At 50.6% G+C, this 17,631-nt stretch overlaps 1 protein-coding gene across 1 annotated transcript; it reads right to left on the minus strand.

The window, feature by feature from the left end:
- Positions 1-2,879: 2,879 nt before the first annotated feature.
- Positions 2,880-17,415, minus strand: LOC127676170 (epididymal protein 13-like). The gene is made up of 7 exons (XM_052172118.1): positions 17,322-17,415; positions 16,655-16,711; positions 10,833-10,859; positions 9,351-9,377; positions 6,638-6,759; positions 4,659-4,696; positions 2,880-2,907 (listed from the first exon to the last, which is right to left on the minus strand). The coding sequence occupies exons 1-7, from the start codon at positions 17,413-17,415 to the stop codon at positions 2,880-2,882; spliced, it is 393 nt and encodes a 130-aa protein (XP_052028078.1).
- Positions 17,416-17,631: the final 216 nt, after the last annotated feature.

Below are 17,631 nucleotides of genomic sequence, written 5' to 3' on the forward strand. Positions count from 1 at the left end.
TGAGTCCGAAGTGAGCATGGCCCTAAGTCAAAAGAGGAGAGGGAGGAGGAGACGGAAGAGGGGAGGGAGGGGGGAGGGAGGAAGGTTAGACCTAGATGCCAGGAGAGTGGGTGAAAGGACCAGGTCACCAAAAGGATTAGATTGCGTGGGGACGGACAGCTGGGAAAGGCAACCCAATCCGGCGTTGGAGAAGTTTAGGGTAGGGTGCAGTGTGTGCCTGCCGCCAGGGCCCTGTCACACCTCAGTCTCGGTACAGACTGTGGGGCTGGGAGAGCCTGGTGGCCCTTTTGTCTGGGGCTTGAAACTTAGCGCTCAGGAAAGCTCTTGGGCCCTCGGGAACGTGCCTAATGCGCCTTGGAGGCCCACATTAGCCTCTCCTGTCAAACTCGCAGCTGTCCAGTGGACGCAGAGGAAATGAGGAGGGGGCTCGCCTTAGGACACTCATGCCACCCGGAAATGTGTCCTTTTGCCTACTGGGGGTGAAGGATACAAGGCTGGGGAAGGGGATTGGGGAGAAGATCAGGCACGGAGTCCAGAGTAAAACCATGGAAAAATGCATGAGAAAGGCTGTAAAGAAACTTAGAAGTTGTATATGACATTAAAAAAAACGAATTAAAATGAATAAGTGAAGAAAGAAGGAAGAAGAAAGGAAGAGAGAGAGAGAGAGAGAGAGAGAGAGAGAGAGAGAGAGAGAGAGAGAGAGAGAACCCCAACACCCTACTGGCCTTCTAGCTTGTCTCTGTATCCAAGGCAACACAATTGTAGTCTTAAAATGGTGCAGCAACTTCTGGGTGTTGTAGTGTCGAGGAAGCAGAGGGGTAGGAGGTGCGCTTGTCAGTAAAACAGAGTTAGCAGAAACGTCTGATTCAAGGACTGGTTTGGGAGACTGAAAACGCTTTGCAGATAGTTTTAGGATGCTGGCATTTCCTTAGGTAAGAGAGAGGAGAAGAAAGGGCAGAGCGCCAAGGATTGTGGGAGTTGTAGTTTTGGACTCTGTGCCTGTCTGGAGAGGGAAATCGCGAGCCTGCGCCTATGTGGACAGCATGCCCTGCATTTAGCCTGCTTTTTCCCCTAGCCAGGGTTCCAAGGTCAACTAAAAAGGCTGATTCCCATAAGGAATCTCATGGCCTTCCTGAGAGCACCGGCGAGGTTTGGGGATTGGGGTGTCCAGGATTGGAGTTGAGGGGGGTGTAGGTCGAGGGGCAGCATTCGTGCAACAGTATCTGTGCAAACCCTCACGTTGTGTCCGGCTTCTTGCGTTATAGGGAGTGAGCAGAGAGCGACAATGTGGAGCACTCAGGTTCGTTTTTCCTTCTCCAAATCGGGCAGGAAATCCGAAATCCGACTCCTGAGGCAAACTGGGTCACTGCCCGCCCGCTCTAATGAGCGTCCTTGTTGCTCTGAATTGTAACTTATTAGGAGCCAAATTAGTGTGGTTGCCAAGGATAAAGCAGTGCATAGAACCGGCATAGCCTTGAACCTCACTTTATTTTTTTTAAGATGTTTTTGTTTGATATGTGTGATTTGCCTTCACGGATTTAAGTATTGCATCTGTGTGTAGTACCAGCAGAGACCAGAGGAGGGCAGAAGATGCTCTGTAACTGGAGTTAGGGACAGTCCTGAGCAGTTCTGTGAATGCTGGCAACTGAAGAGGGCATCTGATCCCATTACAGATGGTTGTGAGCCACCATGTGGTTGCTGGGATTTGAACTCAGGACCTTTGGAAGAGCAGTCAGTGCTCTTAACCGCTGAGCCATTTCACCAGCCTGAGGAGTCCTGTTCCTAACCGCTGAGCCATCCTCTTATCTTTTGTTTTGAGACAAATTTTCATGTATTCCAGGTTAGCTTGAAATTTACTATATAGTCAAAATGGCTCTCAACTCCTGATTCTCCATACCTACTGTTTAATAGAGGTGCAGGATATGGGTCCATTTTCTCTGCCAATTAAAGTATTAAAAGACAGGAAATAATGGTGGTGGAGCTTACCTTTAATCTCACCACTCAGGAAGCAGAGGAAGATGGATCTCTGTGAGTTCAAGGCCAGCCTGTTCTACACAGCGAGTCCAGGACAGCCAGGCATACACAGGGAAACCCTGTCTTTAAAAAAAAAACGAAAAAGGGGAGGGGCAGGAAAACATGTTACCAGAAACCAAGGGGAGTCCCGGCAGAGCCATTAGACTGGGGATACCAGGATTCACCTTGGGGCTCTTGTTCTCATTAAAAGCATAAGAAGGGGCACAAACAGACACTCAAGCGCCAAGAACTGACACATCAGAAGTTAGGACCTGCACAGCCATCCTGCTGCAGTCTGGGAGCGCTGCACTGGAGTCAGGAAGCCCAGCATGGCGGGTTTAGAGCACACTTAGGCTTGGGCCAGCATCTGAGAACAGGGAGACACAGACAGGGCTCTCTGCTCTTGGATTTCTGTTTGAGGGCCAGCAAGGCGGCTTAGCCGTTAAAGATGAGCTGCTGAGCTGGTGCCCTCAATCCACACAGAATCACACGGTACTCGTTGCATATACACGGAATCAAAGTGTGACAGGTTTTTTAATTTGACAATAATAGACGATTCCCAGCACCCCTCCACCCGCCATTAATTCCGAATGCTGTTTTGTGAATGTAGGAAACAAACATTCAGCTATTGATTGGTGTGCAGTAAAGAAACGATGAGAACGACCCAGAAGAGAAGGTGTGGGGAAACTCCTGCAGAGGCTCACTCGGCTGCTCTCCTGGGTTAGTCAGCCGCACCGCCCTCACACAGGCTTCCTCCTGCGCCTCTGGACACACCGATGCTCTGCGAGTTGACAGGCCAGAATGAGAGCTTCCTTAGCTGTGAAGTGCTCAGAGGGGTTGTGAGGGTTGAGGGAGACACAGCTGCTTCACTGGAAGGAACAGCAGGGGTCATCTCTACAGAAGAGGAGAAAGGGCGAAAGTCACATCGTGATGCTCATTTACATCGTCCTATATTCTCAGAGCTCCCCAACAACCCCACAGGACACCCCGAGCCTGCACTGCAGACCTCTGTCTGGGACCCAGCCCCTCCTGGCCACGGTCCGCCCACTTTGTTCCTCGCCCCCCCCCCCCAAACTGCTCCACCGGCTGATGTCACTACCCTCAGACCTCGTGAGGATTTGAGGGGGTGTGTGGGGAGCAACCAGGGGGGCAAGTCTGGAGCAAGAGTGAGATCGAAGTGTGACCGAACCCCAGAAACCTCGTCTTGAGACTGGCAGGGGTGGCGCCTGCACATCCTAGCTCACAGAGCCCCTAGCCTGCCACCCTTGAACTGGTCGTGTAGCCTGGCAGGCAGCTGGTTACAGGTTCAACTTTCTCCATCCTTAAGGTAAGTCCAGCAAACATCTGAACTTCCTTTTTATGTACATACAGCATTTCCAGAACCTTGGCCCCAGCCAGTGATGTGCACACACCCCCAAAACTTCCATCTTCTCCCAAAAGGTTTTGATAGCCTCCCCACCCCATTAAACGAGCTATCTCGCTGAAGCTGTCTCACAAAGACTGTTTCTCCTGCACTCACCACCAGGTGAGATTCTGCATTGTACACACCCACCGCAGCTAAGCTCTCTCTCCCTCCAGTCCAGCTCAACAGGCAAGGAGCCCGACAGGAAAAGCAGACATGATGTGGCAGGGGTCGGCTCCCAAGCTGGCCTGGAACGCAGAGATCTGCCTGTGTCCGCCTCTCGAGGGCCGGAACTAAAGTCATATACCACCAGCACCCGTATTTTTAACCTTTGAACTATCTTCCTAACTGTCTAATAATAATAATAATAATAATAATAATTTTAAAATACAAGAATAATAATTCCACTTAGAATTTTATTTTATATATTGTGCTGCGGGGTACATATGTGTCGCCCACAGTAAAGGAGAATTAACTTAGGACTTCCCGGGCGATTCTGTGACTTTGAGCCTACAAACCCTACCTTGGACATTCGGTTTAGAGAGACTATCTTGTGCGTTGTATGGATGCATCACCTGTCAGTCAAAAGGCCTATGGCTTAGGCAGGAACCAGGAGGTGGGACATCCGGGAGAGAGAAAGGATTCTGGGATAGAACCCAGCAAGAGATAGATATGCCAGCAAGATGTGAGATTAGCCCAGCCAGCCACATGGTAGAATGTAGGCTAGAACAAATGTAGGACTGCTTTCAGTGACATCTAGTCAGGGAAGAGCCTAGCTACATAGCCAAGGTAGTTGTCGATATATTCTGAATCGAGTCATATTTCTGGGAGCATGGGGCAGGGCCTAACTTCAAAGTTAGTTATTTAAAGCCAAGCTGCTGAGTCCCGTGACAGCAGGTGAAGCCACTCTACTGCCAGGACTGAAGATGGAGTTCTGTTCTCGGGATGTGTAAGGAAGAGTGGAGGGACTGCTCCAGTGTCTGCCCCTCCGTTCGTGCGCCAGGCACAGTATACGGGCACGAGGCACACACACCCAAATGACAACAACAACAACAACACAATGTAATGAAAGAAGTTTAAAGGTTCCCAGACAGCCAGGGCAACACAGAGAAACCCTGTCTCAAAAACCAAACAGGCAACACAGAGAAACCCTGTCTCAAAAACCAAACAACCAGACAAGAGGTTTAAGGTGAGGTCCAGGACCCACGGGCCCGGTGCGATGCCCTTGCCCTCCATGCTGTACCTCAAATCCAGGTCCGGGTTACAATAGTGGCAGTAACACTAGAGAAGACAACAGAGAAAAATAATATAAAAAATACAAATCAAACAATAGCTGGCATTCACCTCCTGAGCTCTCTGTCTCCCTCAGCCTTCAACCCCAGTCTGTGAGCCGCACTCCTGCCGGGAGCCTAGGCCAGCAGGTCTCCACCTGCGGGTCAGGCCCTCTCACAGGGGTCACCTAAGACCACCGGAAAACACTGATGTTGACATTGTAATTCATAACAGTAGCAAAATTAATTATGAAGTAGCAGTGAAATAATGTTGTGGTTGTGGGTGTTACCACAACCTGAGGAACCGTATTAAAGGGTCAGTGCACTAGGGTGGGAGAGGACCGCTGCTCTGGCAGAGCTAGCAGGGTTGTCCTTGGCTCGCGCCCCTGGCCTGGCCACCCCGCCTCTTTTCTTGCTCTTGTTTCCTGCTCCAAGTTCATTGCATACTCAGTGCCCCACAGATTTGCTTTCACAACTCAGATGGCGTGCAGCTCGGTTGGTACAGGGTCTCCCCAGCCTGCGTGCTGAGCTGGTCTCTAGCATCCCTAAAGTAGATGTGGCAGGCCACACCCATAACCCCAGCACTTTCATCCAAGGTCACCCCAGCCTAAGTCAGAGACCCTGTCCTGACCAACCAAACACGAGTTGAAGAGGTGGCTCCGCGGGCAGAGATGTGAGGACTTGGTCCTTAAGACTCTCCTGGGTAAGGAGGGGCTTGGGGAGGCTACAAAGTGTGTGTTCAAAGGAAACAACTCCTAGTGGAGACCAGAGCCCGCCTGGCTCTCTTCCATCTCTGGAGGCGGCTCAGTAACAAAGGCCACTGTGGCCGAGTCCAGTAAGAATTCAGTCTCTGAGACTGAATGAGGCAGTAATGCCGGAAATTGGAGTAGTAAGACTAACGCTATATCAGATGTACTCACAAGCTTGCTTTGGACATATTAAGTTACACAACGAATTTAGCGGAAAGATCGCTGCTTCCGGTGTGGCTGACAGGTAAGAAGTGTGCTTCTCACCGGGCGGCTGCAGAATTCTCATTCCACCTCGTAATTAAAGTTTGGCGATGTTGAGAAAGTTTCTGCTTATGTTTTTTCCTCCAGGACTGTCTGTCAATTAGGCTCCATTCCCATAACAAAAGGAGGCAACCCAGACTTAAGAAACAGCAGCCCCACTTCCAGGAATATGCTAAGAAGCAGCTCAAGGGGGCAGCACAGGGTCGCAACCACCACTGAGCCCAGGCTGCCTTAAGGCCTCTGTGCTCTTCTCAGTAAAAGCATAATTCTGCCGGGTGGGTAGGATCACCCCGGGTAGCAACCATTTGAGGAAATCACCACTAGTGTACATATGACATCATTCTGGCAATATCTCGGCTGTGTACATCTCCCATATCTGCCCAAGTGGCCAGATTCGCAAGCTCCAATCTCCGTTTAAATTGCTCAAAGTGTATGTACCCTGAGGCTGGTATGATGTAAAATACACATATCCAAGGTGGATACAAGTTGGTAAAATCTCTTATCCATGGCCGGCTCCTCTTTGGGTATTAGTTAGAGCAGTACAATTATTCTAATTTTCCGTTTTAATCTCCAAGTGTGCACCAAGTGTGCATTGGTTTCTTACTGGAAAGGCACACATATCAATTCGAGAACCCAAGAGAGACCTGGCTTCCAAAAGCTGTCCGATGACACCTACATGACTGTGCGCAGACACACACACACACACACCCACACACTTGCACACACACCACACACGCATGCACGCTCGCGTGCACACACCACGCACGCACGCACACGAGCGAGTGCTTGGGCGAGCTGGCTTTGCAGGACCACCGCTTCCCCTCTTGCCTCCCCCTTCCTACAGTTCTGGGCAGACTCCCTTCTCCCATGATACTTCCTCTGCCTCTCCCTCCCTCCCTCTCTCCCTCCCTCCCTCCATAGATAGAAAGGTCCATCCTCACCCAGTCTCCTTTATTGTAGGACACAAAGAAGAACGTTATCACCATGTAGGCACACCTCAGAAAGTTCCATCCGCTGCTCCTCACAAGTCCCCTGGCTGTGGTGGTGGCTGGAGGAGGCTTCACTAAAGGCAAATACTGACAACCATTAATCTCACCCAGGACCCCTTCCCGCCTGGCACTCCAAACGTGTGCCCTTAGGTGGCTCTTGGCTTGAAAGTTTCTTTTATATTCCAGGTTGTGGCCAAGTTCTCCCATCTTGGTAATCTCTCAACTTCCAGGCAAACTGTTTGCTCTTTTGCACAGTCTAACCTGTACTCAGCAAAAACAACAACAACAACAATAAGAACAACCACTCTGTTAGCAAACCACTTGTAGGTCTTAGGGAACCTCACTAATTTTCCTCTTTGTCCTTTTGACTGTTTGATTTGGTTGGTTTTTTGAAACAGGGTCCACCTGTGTACCTCAGGCTGGCTTCAGACTTATTATGTAGCCAAGGACGACCTCTTGATCCTCCTGCCTGACCTCCTAAGGACTGGGATCACAAGCACGCACCTTCAAGTGCAACTTACTGTGTGCGTTGCACATATGTGTGCATTCTGTCTGCGCACACGCGCGTGCATGCACATGTGCACATGCATGCACATGCACGCACCCACGTGCGCGCACACACACAAACACACACACACATACACACGTCAGTTCCTTCAGCAGTCCCTCTTCATCTTATTTTTATTGCATTTTATTTTATTTATTCTATCATTTTTTTTTGTTTGTTTTGTTCTGTTTTTTTGAATTTGGTTTTTCAAGACAGGGTTTCTCTGTGTAGCCCTGGCTGTCCTGGAACTCACTCTGTAGACCAGGCTGGCCTTGAACTCAGAAATCCACCTGCCTCTGCTTCCCAGAGCACTGCGATTACAGGCGAGTGCCACCACCGCCCGGCTTCTCTTTTTTTCTTTTTGGTTTTTTTCCCCTGGGACAGAATATTTCTCCCCAAACTTGGAGCTCACCGATTCGGCTAGGCTCGCTAACTGAATTCCTCGGGACGCTTCACAGTTCTCTCTTTCTATCAGATGGATCTTAGGACCCAGCTCAGGTCGGCAAGTTTAGCAGGAAGCACTTTTACTGCCAAAGCATCTTGCCTGCACCTCCAATTTTACTATTCTGTATTTCCTAAGGATGTGTGGTGGTCTGAATGAGAACAGCCCCCCCATAAGCTCACGTTTGAACAGGTGGCCTACACCCGTCCCAGGATGTTTTGGAAGGGTGGGAGCTGTGCCTCTAGGGCTTTTTGTCTGCTTGCTTTTGAGACAAGGTCTTTCAGAGCTCAGGGACCTCCAACTGCCCCGAAGCTTAGGCAGCCTTGACCTTTTCTCCTCAGACAGCAGCTTGCAGTCTAGGGGTCATGACCCCGGGGTTGAGTGGCACGTCCACAGGGGTCACCAGAGACCCTCCGAAAATGCAGATATTTACATTGCAGTTCATGACAGTAGCAAAATTACGGTTATGAAGTGGTATGGAAAACAATTTTCCGGTTGGTGATCTCCACCACACGAAGCACTGTAGTAAAGCGCCTCGGCTTTAGGAAGGTTGAGAACCAACCACTGCTCTAAGAGCTCTCGGCCCAGTGCTTTGTCGCCGTCATTGCTGCTGTTCATTTTTGTTTTGTTTTGTCTTGTTATTTTGGTTGATTTTTTTCTTTTGGTTTTTCTAGACACGGTTTCTCTGTGTAGCTCTGGCTGTCCTGGAACTCACTGTATAAACCAGGCTGGCCTCGAACTCAGAAATCTGCCTGCCTCTGCCTCTGCCTCCCACTGCACAGCCTGTTGTTTTGTCTTGTTTTTGAGATGAGTCTCACTGTCCTAAATTGGCCTCATCCAGCTGTGACCTGAGATTCCCTTGCTTCTGTGTCTGTGCTGCCCTCTAATGACACCTGGCACTCTTACCTACCCTTTCCTGATGTTATTTCTCTAGTTTGTGTTTTGAAAAGGGGTCTCACGAAATCAAAACAGGCCTTGGACCTTTATAGCGGGCATAGCTGAGTGGTGGTGGCGCATGCCTTTAATCCCAGCACTTGGGAGGCAGAGGCAGGAGGAGTTCTTAGTTTGAGGCCAGCCTGGTCTACAGAGTGACAGCCAGGACAGCCAGGGCTACACAGAGAACCCCTGTCTCCAAAAGCAAACAAAAAACAAACAAACAAACAAAAGCTGTACAGGTTGCCCTTGCACTTCCGACCTTGCCAGGAGCTAGGGTCCCGGGCACCCACACTGCGAGCGGCCCTAGGGACCAGATCGTGGTCTTTGTGCCACTAGACATACACTCCGCCGAGCCACACTGGACATCCTAATCCAAGACAGTTTAACCGGAGCGATCCACCAGCATCAGGATTGTATCTGTGGTCTTCCCCTCTCTTAGTTTCCGGCCACATTGGCCTGCCACTCAACTTACCCAGGCATCTCCAGCAGGGAGGAGGGAGTCTGGAGGTCCAGGGAAGCAGCCACTTCTTACCTCGGTGTGCCCCGGGTGACTCGGATGAGCGGAGAGGAAGGGAGAGGGCGGCTGGGGCTGCAGATGCTCCCAGAAGCCTCGGGCATGGGCGCATCTGTCTGACCTGTTCTCCAGTACTACCCTGTACCTCACTCACACACAGGGGCGGCGCTAACCAGCAGGCCACCCTGCAGCCAGGTCACCAGGTCAAGCACACAGCCCCACCCACCTTCTTCTTTGCAGTTACTTGTTTCTTCTAAGGAAAAACATGGAGAGGGTAGAGGAGGGGAGGAAGGAGAGAAAGAAGGAGAGAAGGGGAAAGGGAAGACAAATAAAGGAAAATTAGGGACTGGGTGGAAATTCAGCTGCAAATGGAACAAACGGGACCCTTTGGTGGAAGGGGGACGGTCACCTGCTTAATGTCGCTCGGCTCAGGCTCTCCGCTGCCCCTTGGCTTTCCCTCTGTGTGAAGCACCCTACCCACAGATACACACACATGTGCGCAAATGCATACAGTTTGCACGTATGGACTGATGGCCTTGGTTCCTTCTAGCCTTTGCTTAGACGTCACTTCCTGTGGCCTGTAATGGCCCAGTTCCCTGCAGCATCCTCTAAGAGCACCTCAGTCTCCCTGACTCCGGGCTCTCCTCACTCCCTAGGACAACAGTGCTCTTCAGACCCGAGCCTGCAACTGGGCCACTCCCTTGTCCTCTCACCAAAACACCAGCGGCATGGTCTGGTTTTGTTTAAAGTTACATTTTTTATTTGGTGTGTGTGTATGTGTGTGTGTGTGAGTGTGTGTGTGTGTGCGCACGCGCGCACGCGCATGTGTGTAGGGGGTATGTGTGTGTAGTGTGGGATCTGTTTGTGTATGTGTAGTGGTGGTGTTAGTGGGGAGTATTTGTGTGTATGTATAGTGTGCATGTATGTGTATCTGTGATATGAGGGATGTCTGTGTATGTATATGTGTGTGGGGGGTGTGTGTATTGTGGTGGTGGTGTGCGTATTTGTGTGTGTGTGGTATGAATTTGCGTGTCAGAGTACACATGTGGAGGTCAGAGCACAACTAACAGCGGTCCATCTTGTCCTGCCACTACTTCCAGCCCAGGGACTGAACTCAGATCATCAGCCTTGGCAAGAAGTTCATTTACACTGTGCAGTGGTGGCACATGACTTTAATCCCAGCACTTGGGAGGCAGAGGCAGGCAGATTTCTGAGTTCGAGGCCAGCCTGGTCTACAGAGTGAGTTCCAGGACAGCCAGGGCTACACAGAGAAACCCTGTCTCGAAAAAACAAAAAACAAACAAACAAACAAACAAAAAGAAGTTCATTTTCTCACTGAGCCATTTCTCCAGCTATTTGTTTGTTTGCGACAGGGTCTCTAGTTGTTCAGGCTGGCCTTGAACTTCTGATCCTCTTGTGTCCACCTCCAGAGTGCTGCACTAGAGGTCTGACCACCTCCCTCAGCTCATCAACAGCACCTGGTACATTTGATGTCTCTTATTCCCTCTTCTATCTCAATGCCTAGAAGAAGACTCAGCACAGCGAATGGAACATGAAGATTGTCTGTTGCTTGAAAGCATGATGTCATGTGGTTGTGCTGCTAACGATGGTGGAGTTGAGGTATGTAGCCTCGGTGACATTTCTTCCAACCTGAAAAGCTAATGCCTCTGTATACCCAAAACCAGAAATGATGAAGCCAACAACTCACCATTCAGTACTTGGAGGCTCAGCAGACCTGTGACAGTAAAGAAATGCAAATAGAATCTCAAAGGTAGCCAGACAGAACCCAGGTCAATACGGACCACAGCTCACCCCAAACCCCTGTCTCCTAAAGAGCCCTGTAGAATTATGGCCCACTTGCCTGTCTACCTGCCTGCCTGCCTGCTTGCCTGTCTGTCTGTCTGCCTGCCTGTCTGTCTGTCTGTCTGTCTGTCTGCCTGTCTGCCTGCCTGCCTGTCTACCTACCTGTCTGTCTGTCTGCCTGTCTGTCTGTCTGCCTGTTTACCTGCCTGTCTGTCTGTCTGCCTGCCTGCCTGCCTGCCTGCCTGTCTGTATTTCTGCCTGCCTGTCTGGTGCCTGTCTGTATGTATGCCTGCCCGTCTGTCTGAAGTTCTGGCTGACCTGGAACTTGCTTTGTAGCCCAAGCTGACTTCAAACTCACAGAGCTCTCCCTTCCTTTGCCTCCGGGATTGATTAGAGGTGTGTAGTACTATGCCCAGTACCGCCCCATCTCATATCATTAGCATCATCATCACCACCACCATCATCATCATGTATGTGTATATGTGTTTACACATGTGACTATGGGCACGAGCATATTATAGCAAGCAAGTAGAGGTCAGAGGACAATTTGTAGGAGTCAATTCTGTCCTTGTGTAGGACCTGGGGATCAAACTTAGGCCACCAGGCTTCGCAACAAGACCCATCACCCACTGAAGCATCCTACTAGTCTGTGTGTGTCTGTGTGTGTGCATGTGTGTGCGGGCACATGGTGTGTTTCTGCCGTGTGTACTGGCATGGCAGGCAGGCCAGAGGCCAACCCCACTTGTCATTTCTCAGGAGCTTTCCATCTTACTTTTAGAAACAGTGTCTCTCATTGGCCTTGAGCTCAGCCAGCCGGCTGGGCGGCCCAGCACCAGGGTTGCGGGCATGCGCCGTTACTCCCAGGGCATGTTCTGGGCATTTAAGTCAGGTCCTGAGTTTCCAGGGGCTCCTGAGCCCATTGGGAGCACATCTCAGATTCCCTTCTTCCCACACACTCCCTCCAGCACAGGAGGTAAGGGCAAGGAGATTGTTACATGCGGCCAGGGCCCACAAAGAATGAGGTACTTACCAAGAATCCCTGTGGTACATCCAGGGGACAGGAGGTGTTGATGAGTCCACAGTCCACCACGAGAGAGGAGAGCACAGGAGGGAGAAATAAATCACAACATGGACGGTGTGGGACACCCAGTCAGTGGTCCTTAGAGCAGAGCTGAGCCTGAGAGACCTGACAGCGGGGGTGAAGGCCCAAGGGCGAGGCAGGGCACTTCAGAGTTACCAGTGTCTTTACGTGTTTCTTTATGTATTTGCTTTCATGTATGTGTGTGTTTTGCCTGCATATGTCTGTGCACCACATGTAGACCTGGTGCACAGGTAGGGAGAGGTTCGGGGCTGGAGAGATGGCTCGGCGGTTAAGAGCACTGACTGCTCTTCCGAAAGTTCTGAGTTCAAATCCCACGACCACATGGTGGCTCACCACTATCCGTAATGAGATCTGACGCCCTCTTCTGGGGTGACAGAAGACAGCTACAGTGTCTTTTGCATGTGTGTGCGCCCGCGGTCAGAGGGCCACAGAAGGAGCTAATTTTCTCTTTCCACCGCGTGGGTACTGGAGATCAAACTCAGCTTAGGTACAAACTCTTTTCACCCTCGGAGCCATCTTGCTGTTCCTCCACCTGCCCTTTGGAAGATGAGAGTAAAGCATTCCTGCTTTGCCCCGACTCCCAAGAATCCCTGCGCTGCTGTGGCCTCCAGGCAGGAGGGAGAAGGGGAAGCAGGCGAAAGAAGAAACACATGAACTTACGTTTCAATACTGCTTAAGCAGGAGCGCCACGGAGAGGAAAATCCAGGTGGAATTGTGGGGCAAGGCCAGAAGAGATGAAGAAAAGGGTGTTAACAATGACTGACCCTCCCATTCCTCCTGGAGCACCCTCCGGAGAGGCCCGCCCCCACACGGGGCCCGCCCACCGGAGGGGCCCGCCCACCGGAGGGGCCCGCCCCCAGGAGAGGCCCGCCCCCAGGAGAGGCCCAGCCACAAGGGACATGGACTTGTCATCCCAGCCATTCTCAGGCGGGGCTGCATGCAGAGATGCTGGCTTATCTGTGACCTGTCTGCTTTAACACACATTCGTCCCTATCCCTGGAATCACCTGGCCGTTTCCTCTAGGAACTCACCTTCCAGCAATGTAGAGGACATCAGAAAAGCACCTCCACTCTTCTATCAATCACGCCTCCCCCGACCCTGCCCACATCCCCCACCCCACCCCCACCCCCACCCCCCAGTCAGGGAGGAAGGCTTGGATCCCGTTTTTTATTTGGTTTTGGTTTCTACCTATAAACATATATAACTCCTGCTGTCCTGTGCTCTAGGACAATGGGGCAGTTTAAGACTCTGCTCAAACACTGGGACCCCAGTAATACATACCGTCCCAGACCCCAGTTTACAGTCCGTGGACGAGGGCGGAGCCTGAAAACCACCTAGTCTCCTCCACAATGGGGTCAATTTCTCTAAAAACAGATTTCTCTTCCCCTTTCCTCTCCCCTCCCCCTCTTTTTTTGCTATAGAACTTATGTAGCCCAGGCTAACCTCAAATTTGATAAGTAATGGAGGCTAGTCTTAAACTGCTAATCCTCCTGCCTCACTCAGCTTTCACAGTGCTGGGATCATAGGCAGACACGGCCATGCCTAGTTCGCTTCTTTCTTGTTCCTCCTTCCAAATATCTGGAAACATTCAGCTACCCACAAGAAAGGGAGGGAAAACAAACTAGGAAAGCATTTTCTTGCTGGGCATGGTGGCATAGACCTCTAATCCTGCACTCAGGAGGCTGAGGCAGGAGGATCAAGAGGTCATCTTTGGTTATAAACACAGTTTAAGGCTAGCCTGGGCTCCTTGAGACTTTCCCATCAAACAACAAACATCAAAAGGGCGTCAATAATAAAAGGAGAGATAACTTACTTTTCACTGGGAGGCGGATTGGAAGCAGAATCAAGGAGTTCGTGTGGGGAAAACGGGCCACAAAATAAAATGGATGTTAGTCCCTTCTGTCCTGGCACTTCCATTTTCTCTCATAAAATACCTTTTACAGTGTTTGGCGACCCTTCTTGTGTTCTGGTGAACTCAGAGAGGAAACCAGGTTTGCAGAATCCCCGAGCAGACAGAGCCAGCAGCCTCCTACAGTCTTGCCCTGGCCTTATCTGGGAGCGTTAACAAAACCTAATCGGAGCGGTTTCCTTCCCTGCACCCGCTGAACGTCCCTAATCCAAAATCGCTCCATACGACACTTTTGAGTGCCAAGGTGACGCTTGAATAGTGTCCCTTGGACTTGTTTTCATTGATTGTTTTTAAGTTTATTTCACTTTATTTGCGTGAATGCGCCTGTGTAAGCATGCGCGTGTGACCTCGCGAGCCACACGGAGCCACAGGCAATTGTGACCTGTCTTGAGTGGCGCCTAAGTCAGCTCTCCTGGGAGAGCAGAAGGTGTTTGCAACCGCCGATACGCCGAGTCACCGCTCTGGCCTCTCACTCACAGACCAAGGCTAGCCCACAACTCTTTCCGCAGGTTCAAATCCAGCCAAACTACCACCACCACCTTCATCTATCTCCCCAGTGCTGGGATTCCCAGACTGAGTCAACACACCCAGGTTAGGCTTTGCATGCTGCCCAGATCAGATCTGGGGCCGCGGGGGCTCAGGGTAAGAGTCGGAACTGATAGAGTCCTTGGAATGCTCACAATTCTGAAAATGTCTAAACTCGAAACTCATCCAGCTTCACATTTCAATTAAGGACTCAAGACCAGACTAGAGAAAAGCAGGATTTGGCTCAGCCGATCAGAAACATCCAAAATACTCCTATTGTGCAATCAGGGACTTTGCAATGGGCTGAACCAAGCAAATCGATAAATTGTTGTGACCCCTTCATGAACCTGTCTGCGTTGCTGTCCCTTCATCCTCTGTCTCCCAGTGTGCAATCCTGTCTGAACAGAGTTCCCCCAAACTGCTTCTAGTTTTTCTTCTCTGTGTAACTTGCGAATCACTTGCCCTAACAAACTTTCTTGTTGTGATACTGGGGATTGGATAAAGGATCTTACACAGCACTCTACCACTGAACCACGCCCCCAGCCTCTCATTGGGGTATTCTAGGCGGGGCTCTACCACTGAGCCACGCCCCCAGCCTTTCATTGGGGGATTCTAGGCAGGGGCACTACCACTGAGCCACGCCCCCAGGCCCTCACTGGGGTATTCTAGGCAGGGGCTCTGCCACTGAGCCATGCCCCCAGCTCCTCACTGGGGGATTCTAGGCGGGGCTCTACCACTGAGCCACGCCCCCAGCCTCTCATTGGTGTATTCTAGGCAGGGGCTCTACCACTGAGCCACACCCCCAGGCCCTCACTGGGGGATTCTAGGCAGGGGCTCTACCACTTAGCCATGTCCCCAGGCCCTCACTAGGGGATTCTAGACGGGGCTCTACCACTGAGCCACACCCCCGGACCCCCTCACTGGGGGATTCTAGGCAGGGCTTTACCACTAAGTTATATCCTCTTTTTACTTTTTATTTAGAGTCAGTCGAGTTCATGGATACCCTGGGAAGCTTAGTAAGAACTCATTTGAAAATAAAAAGTGAAAAGCCAAGCAACCATGGCACATGCCTTTATTATACCTTTAATCCCAGTGCTAGGGAGGCAAGAGGCAGATGAATCTCTGTGAGTTCAAAGCCAGCCTGGTCTACAGAACTGGTTCCAGGACAGTCAAAGATATACAGAGAAACCCTGTCTCAAAAAACAAGGACAAAACCACCACTACCACCCCCCCCAAAAAAAAAAGAAAAAAGAAAGAAAGAAAGAAAGAAAGAAAGAAAGAAAGAAAGAAAGAAAACAGGAAGTTAAAAAGTGGGACTGGAGAGATTGCTCAGCGGTTAAGAGCACTGACTGCTCTTCTGAAGGTCCTGAGTTCAAATCCCAGCAACCACGCGGTGGCTCACAACCATCTGTAATGGGATCTGACTCCCTCTTCTGGCGTGTCTGAAGACAGCTACAGTGTACTTACATATAATAAAAATAAATCTTTTTTTTTAAAGTGTGTCAGTACAGCACTTGCTGGAGTACCCCAAGGAGGACTGGGGTATGATTCTATGGTGGAGCCCTGCCTAGCACACAGGTTCTGAGTTCAGTCTCCGGCAAAGTGGGGGTAGGGAAGAGTTGGGAGTCACAGATTTCACAGGACTTACTTTCTTCTTCTGAGTTGTCTGTAAGGAAGGATGGATGCAGCTGTGTTCGACATGGGTGCATGGAGAGGGAGAGAGAAGTGTGGAAATGGAAGTGGAGGTGGGGAAGGAAGGGGGAGGAAGGGGGGGACAGGGAGGGAGGGGGAGGGAGGGAAGGACAGGAAGGGAGGGGGAGGATGAGACAAAGGGGGAGATTGATTAATAGTTTTACCACCAGATAAGCATCCCGGACCAGACAGAGACGAGAGATTAGGACGCTATCAGAAAGCAGGCAACCCAACTGTCTCAATGTACAGCATAGGACAGGGATTCAAGTCTGCAGCCACTCTTTCTAAAATAACTATTTATGAAGCACTGCTGATTGCTGGGCATAAGCAAGGTTTACGTGAGACAGTATCTACCCCCAGTGGACAATATCCATGGTTTTCCAGGAGCCTCCAGGGGAGGGGGACCAAACGCCTCGTGAAGTGGGACAGAGGTGGGAGTAGTGTTCTGGTCGACCTGCAAGGCAGGGCAGGAACTTTTAAAGGGATGCTGGTTGCTGACCTGCACTGGTTACCAGGGGAGGCGTCGTGGAGGAGGATATGATGTTTTGTCTGAAACCTGAAAGATGAGCAGGAGTTAGCTGAGTGGAAAGAGCTTGGAGGGGGAAAAGAGAACTTAGCCCAGACATGGGGAAGAGAGCAGGTATGGTCCTACGAGGAAAGCACTCGGCTGTAAAAGGGCTGCGAGACGAGAGAGATTACTGCTAGATGGGGCCAAGACCTGTGGGTACCTTTCTAAGAACGAGAGTGGTGTTGCTACCAAACAGGATCTGTGTGCAAATCTTGGTTCTTTCACCTCCTAACTGCGTGAGCCTCTTCCGACATTTCCTCATAAAAACAACATCAGGAAGGCTTGGAGAGATGGCTCAGCAGAGAAGAGCGCTGGCTTTTGCCAGCCGGAAGTTCTCATTCCCAGCACCCACAGGGTGGCTTGCAAGTTCCTGTAACTCCAGCTCGAGGGGATCCGATGCCCTCTTCTGGCCACTAAGGGTACTGCATGTGCATGGTTCCCAGACACTCAAGCAGGCAAAACAAGCAAACACATAAAATAAAAATAAATAAATGTAAAAGAAACGGAAAGGAAATGGTGAACTCCAGGTTCTCCGAAGAAATCCTGTCTCAAGAAAAAATAATGTGGAGAGTGACTGAAAAAAACATCCAGCACTGACCTCTGGTCTCCACGGGTGCACAGCGCCGTGCACACCTGCATTCGCGCACATACACGACGGAATCAAATTCAGGTGGTGTACGTCTGTGATCCATGACTCCGGGGCACAGGAAGATGGACTGGGTGTTCAAGACTAGCTCTCTCTCTCTCTCTCTCTCTCTCTCTCTCTCTCTCTCTCTCTCTCTCTCGTTTTTTTTTTTTGTTTGTTTGTTTGTTTTTTGTTTTCAGACAGGGTTTCTCTGTGTGGTCCTGGCTGTCCTGGAACTGGATTTGTACACCAAAGATCTGCCTTCCTCTGTTCCCGAGTGCTG

Source organism: Apodemus sylvaticus, unplaced genomic scaffold (genome assembly GCF_947179515.1).
Source record: "Apodemus sylvaticus unplaced genomic scaffold, mApoSyl1.1 scaffold_227, whole genome shotgun sequence".
In the NCBI taxonomy this organism is placed as follows: Eukaryota; Metazoa; Chordata; class Mammalia; order Rodentia; family Muridae; genus Apodemus; species Apodemus sylvaticus.

What these genes read in the sequence shown, in the direction of transcription:
- LOC127676170 (XM_052172118.1), bottom strand. Translation starts at nt 17,415, where the DNA reads ATGGATCACAGACGTACACCACCTGAATTTGATTCCGTCGTGTATGTG. An exon ending in TGCACCCGTGGAGACCAGAG is followed by an intron (nt 16,712 to 17,321) that starts GTCAGTGCTGGA and finishes CTCATCTTTCAG; the next exon opens with GTTTCAGACAAAACATCATA. An exon ending in GAGCCTCCAAGTACTGAATG is followed by an intron (nt 9,378 to 10,832) that starts GTGAGTTGTTGG and finishes GTTTTTCCTTAG; the next exon opens with AAGAAACAAGTAACTGCAAA.